This window comes from Athene cunicularia (genome assembly GCF_003259725.1).
Source record: "Athene cunicularia isolate RWA chromosome 4 unlocalized genomic scaffold, athCun1 chr4_part2, whole genome shotgun sequence".
Classification (NCBI taxonomy): domain Eukaryota; kingdom Metazoa; phylum Chordata; class Aves; order Strigiformes; family Strigidae; genus Athene; species Athene cunicularia.
Window position 1 is genome coordinate 9407116 of NW_020799099.1, and position 5872 is coordinate 9412987.

The 5872-nt window shown below is 42.3% G+C and overlaps 1 protein-coding gene across 1 annotated transcript in view; it reads right to left on the reverse strand.

Annotated features, from left to right (window-relative positions):
* Positions 1-679, reverse strand: part of LOC113479662 (acrosin-like) — a gene marked incomplete at its 5' end in the record, with an annotated part of 6799 nt that extends 6120 nt beyond the window's left edge. Inside the window, 2 exons of the mRNA XM_026847910.1 lie at positions 8-315; positions 515-679. Of these exons, the coding sequence (XP_026703711.1) occupies positions 8-315; positions 515-679 (473 nt within the window). The remainder of the gene's footprint in view (positions 1-7; positions 316-514) is intronic.
* Positions 680-5872: the final 5193 nt, after the last annotated feature.

Sequence of the window (5872 nt, forward strand, 5' to 3'; positions counted from 1 at the left end):
CCCCTGCAGCCGAGTAAAGAATTCCACCAGCTTCTGGAGTGGAAAGGGGCAGTCCGTAAAGCTGCCCGCTTGCGCTGGTGTTGGCCGCGGTCTCTGTAAGGGGGTTGATGTGACGACCGGCCGTGGACTTGGAGCAGCCATTGCTGCTGAGCGCAGCCCCATCTGGACCAGGATCCAGTCATAAAAGTGCTGCGTGGAGGTGTAGACTCTGGGCCGCTTTGCTCTTGTGCAGCCTTTCCCCCAGCTGGTCACCCCAACAAGCCAGAAGTACTCGGCATCCTTATCCTGGCAGACGAGAGGCCCACCGCTGTCACCCTGCAGCAGAGGAGGGAGGGAGGGGTCAGGGGGTGTCGGGTGGCCGCTGGCAGCACCAGGCCTGGCTCCTTCTCTCTCACGGCACCCGCCAGGGCTGTGTGCGCTGCGCAGAGAGGCTCTGCTCAGTGCTGGCGCCTGCAGAACCTTGCCAGGGAGAGGGGAGTGGGCCTGTGGGGTAGGGCGCTCTCTCATCTCCTACCTGGCAGGTGTCGATGCCGCCCCACGGGTACCCAGCGCACAGGTTGTGGGGGTGGACGGCCCCTGCGTACCACCGGCTGCTGTTGCAGACGTGGACGTTGATGAGGGGGACCTTGGCCTCCTGCAGGACATCCGTCGGGCCTCCAGCTGTGAGCACAGAAAGGAATTAACACCCAGCAGCTCGGTGCCAGGTCTCCTGCCCTGCCTGGGTGAACCACTCCCTTCCCTGGGGCTCGGCTTTGCAGCGTGACAGGCACTGACCAACTGCTACGTCAGGACATGAGCACTTTTTGCAACTCACCTCTCTCCACCGTGGACCTAGGTTACACATCACAGTATGAACCCCTACAGTGCAAGTACTGAAAAAAGCCAGGCATATACTGTGGAAAATGTTTCTTAATCTCCATTTGCCTCATTTGCTGATGGAAATAATACTGCATTAAGGTGTTTAAAAAATAACTTTCATTGGAAGTTGAACTGGTGTCAAGAAGAAAAGAAGCACTATCAGATTTTTCACTCAGCAATTGCAAAGAGAATAAACTTCAACCAAACACTGCATCAGAAGGAAACATGCTCTGATGTGCTTGGGAACCCCAATGCCTTTAGTGAAAGGAAAATGGTTTGAGTGTCCCAATCTGTACTTATGGCCTCTGAACTACTTGAAGCTATGTGTTTCTACCCAAGATTACAAAACTACAGTCTCCTGAAGGGCTGATAAAGAGCATGTCAATAGTGATGTTACTCACACTTCTGAAAAACAAGATTGGTAGGGTAGCCAGGGGTCTAAGCAGGATACATGTGCTTGCAATAGGGCTGAGGGAGACATCAGGGAATTACAGGCAGAAGGTAGTGTGTATGTGTAATATTTAAGACTATAGCTCTGACAGCCCCATCTGAGTTTAACAAACCATATAAGAGCCCACCATGAGATATCTCTCATCTATCTCTCCCAAACAGTAAAAAGTAATATTCTTTCTTATCACTTCCAATTATCAGACCAGCTATGTGCTCTTGTCAGGAACAGGATCTCCCCATGTTCACACTGTATCAAACTTCAATTATGTAACCTATGTGAATCTACTATCTAAATTAGTAGCTGTACAAAACGTGTTGTAGAGATAGCACAAGACATGAAGAAAAAATGAAACAATGAACTACCCATCCTCAAGGAAATGAATGTAAGTATGGCAGAGCCCTGTACCATACTCAGGACATTGTCTTTCTGCAACGCTGGCAATAATTCTTTGTTCCTCACGAGTGGTATCAGCTCAGTCAAGGTCTAGAAAAGGCAGGGTCCTTTCAGAGGAACAGTTAGTCCCCTGTGCTCCTGACTCATTTATCTCGGTAAGTTCTAGCTGACTTTTTTTACCTTCATCATGCCTGACAGCAACATGAAACATGGCCAGAAGGTGGAGATGCTCACTAAGAAGCTTCATAGACAAACTTCCTTTTCCTGTCATTAACAATGTATACTATAAATTAATGGCAAACAATAACTAACTTACTAATTCACCACCTTGAGCTCAAAACCACACCTTTACAACTATTTTTTCCTCTGTCAGCTATATTAACCAAGAATGTTAGGAAAGCCCCACCTCATCACAAGGCTTTTCAACAGTGATGGAACTGAAATTGTGCAAGAAATTTGCACAGAGAGAAAACGATCTCTGAACCCTTCTAACAGTCTGCTTCAACTAACCTATCCTATTTCTGTTTCGAACAATAATGTTTCATACTCTTAAAGGGCCTCTTGTCCTTGCACACATTACTCATCATGTTTGAGAAACTTTTATCAGCAACACCCATCAGTATAGAGGTCAGTTGTCTGTTTAAACACAGGTGCTGAAAGAAAACCATTAGAATTAAGAGATCTGGTACCTCAATTAGACCTCTCAAATCTAGTTCAGCCTTTCAAAGACTTCAAGTGTATTTAAAGTGTTATCCTGTCAGAAAAAGGTCATGGTTCACCATTTTCTAGAACATGTTCCCAAAGTGAAAGACACACACAATTACAAATGATCATCTATCAGAGCCCTCAAATAGGAACGAAGACTAAAGCCAGTCAGATGTTCTCCTCTACTGAAGTTCAAGTACTTCGTTACCATGTCTCTGCCTGAAGCCCATCTCACTGTGAAGTAAAAAAGGTCATCTTAAAAGATTAGAGTAGAAAGCAGCTTCTTGGCTCACTCTAACTTGGATGGAAGAGTACATTTTAATTATGATCCAAATACCTCTTCTCACCCTCTTGCACTTCCAAGGATCAGTCATTTATCAGAGTTTTGCATTCTATCCACTCTGGAACAACTGCACACCACTTTTATAAGCACTGAGAAACAGTCCCCAGGCAAATTCAAAATAAACACAGTAAGACCCAAACTCCCGAATCTGACAGGCCCTTTTCTTCAAAACTGGCTGATGCTGAAGGCTGGCATTTGTTTTTAATTAACAATATTCCTCCCATTACAATGTGTGTGGTACCCATCAGCATTCCAAATGGCTTTTCAACCTTTCCGGTGCCTCAGACTCCCAAAGCCAAAATCAAGCTTGTGATAGTATCAGAAGTTCTCAGCTGTGTGCTAGTAACAACAACCAAAACCATCTTCTTACTGTTCACGTGCAGATGCAAAAGTGATTTCCTTGAAAGAAGACAGGGTACTTGGCACAGGTAAATGTGTTATCCTTCCCTACCTCTCTCCAGGCCCAAAAAAGCCTGGTATTATTAGGCTTCAGAGCATACAGTACAAACCCTCATTTTTTCATGAGGGATTTGAGTACTGGGGATTTTTGGAGCTGGAAGATTTAGTTGCTTTTACGTGTGCCATGGTGAAGATTCTGTTATCTGCAGGAACACATCTGTATTTAAATATTTGGTGTTGGTAGGAGATGAACACTCAGAGCTTGATGAACAATCTAAACACAGGATAAAAGCCTTGCCTTGATCTTGGGGATCTAAACAAATAGTTGACTTTTGTTTGCACTGTATTTGTTCTATGAAGTCAGAACATGAGATTCCAAGTGATGGTCAGTAAACTTCATGAATATTAAAATTTGCTGAGAATAAAAAAATGACAACAAAACTATTCTGGAAAATGCAATCAGTGGAGCACCACATAAAAGCTGCCTTCAGAATTTAAATACCTTCTAGGCTTCATCTACAGAAAGCTAAACTGGAAACAGCTGACTGCCATAGCATACCAGTGTGAGAGGTGGAAGGGTACAAACAGGTGAACTGAGGGGACAGGATTCCAGGCAAAATGAAGCGTGACAGTTCCCACACAAATGCTTCCACCCTGAAGTACAGCACAAGGACTGTCATCCTCACTTTTCTCCATCCTTAGCTTTTAGAAATAATGGTGATGGCTGGCTCCTTTCAAGGCCTGTCAGGAACATTTGTTATACGTTAAGTTTTACCCCTGGAATCCGCAAGAAATGAAAGAATTCCTCATCTCTAGCTTCTCTAGTCTGTCTCCGATCATTATAACATCTGAGGACTGTAATGACAGGACAGTTTTCAGAGCAGGAAAGATTATCTGGCACTTAGGGAGAATTGTGATCCTTAAGAAAAAAAGCCTCCATCATTCTGTAAATATGTGACACACATTAAACAGCAGAGGGACCTCTTTGAATCACCTCCAGCACAAACAGTTTGGATAACTTCCAAGTATGCTGTTTAACCGAAACTAGCTCCCCAGCATTTAGTATTCCATCACTTGCATATCTGTTTGCTCCAGGAGTACAGAATTACATTTGTTACTTGTTTTTGTGAAAATGTTTGCCAATCCCCAGAAATATGTTGGCTTTTTGTAAAAACATTAACTGTCCATCTGAAAACTTGGAAATGAGAAACTATTTGTCTCCCATTTTCCAGGGGCTTCAAACCACATTCAATTGATCCAGAACAAACTATTTTTTGTCCAAGTGATTCATCACATACCCTGCAAACAAGGTAAAATGTATATAAACAAATAACAAGATCATGTACTTCAGTGTGTTTTATCATGCTGCACAGGAAAAAATAATACAAAAAAATGCTGGAGATTAGTTTGAAGGAAAAAAAAATGGCTCATACCACAATGCTAAGGATTTGGAGGGAAGGGTTTGGTGAGTTCTAGTAGTTTCTTTAGATTTACACCAGTCTACATGGTCCTTAGCCTCCCCATATCAGTACTGTGTGGAACAGGATTTAACCACTTCAGAGAGATGATGATGGTCTTAATTCACTAATCTAAATATGAAATTAGATTAAAATCATAGGCTTAAATTCCAGTTCTCACTCATTGCAGTTGATAATACCGGAGATTGCTTTGTTATTTTCTACCATGGAACTAAGTAAAAGCAGAGACATTTTATCTACTCCTGGTCAAAACCACAGAACACTGAATAATTTGGTCAATGAAGAATTTGCAAAAATAACTGTAGTTGGGAGAGAATACTTACCAAGTTTAAGTATCTGAGCCTACACATGGCAGCAATTTCTTATTGTCCACCTTGCCAGGAGACCTAGAGAGGCATCCTCTGCACTGCCAGAGGGGACTCTCATTTCCCCAAACAAGGGAAGGAGTGGGCAAAAATAAGCCATCTGGGATCTGTGGCTAGCTATTCTTCTCCTCCAGAAGCCCAATCCCTATAAATAAAGCAGCAGCAGTCTCTCCTGAACAACTCTTACCTTCTTCTTTGAAACAAAAGTAGGGGATTATATTAAATAGAGCAGGTTAAGAAAAAAAAAATGTTATTTACTGTTACTTCAATTGCAAAGTGAATTAAGGCATTCAAATTATGAAATGTTAGATAAATGAGTCTCCGAAGCTCAACTCTATTTAAAGGAACATACAATGTGTGCACACACATTAAACTGCTCTAAAGTTAGGCATCTACCTTACACAGGCTTCTTTAAAAAACCCTGCTCAAATCAAAAACCCATAGCACCACAGGATAGTTGTGTGCACCAAAAACTGATCAAAAGCATCATGACAACACAGATGAAAAGCACCAATCCATTACTATGAACTCACTTTGCTGATGTATATGTTACAGGTTAACTTTGTAGCTTCAGGCTTGCAATACGTAGTGTCCTTCAGTGACTTTTTGCTAGACCTAGTGTCCCACAGCTGGCATGATGCTGGCAAGAAAAAGCCCTGATATCAGCATAAACTTTGTATTTGTGTCCTCTAATTTGACACAAATGTAACCGCATAATTCAGCTTGATCTAGACCATGCCTGTACTGCTGAGAGATCCAGCAATGTCTAGTTCTAATATTATGAAATCATGGTCTAAACTAGTCCTAAATCTACAGAATAGAGGGGGGAAAAAAATTATATATATATATATATATATATATATATATATATAAAAAAAGG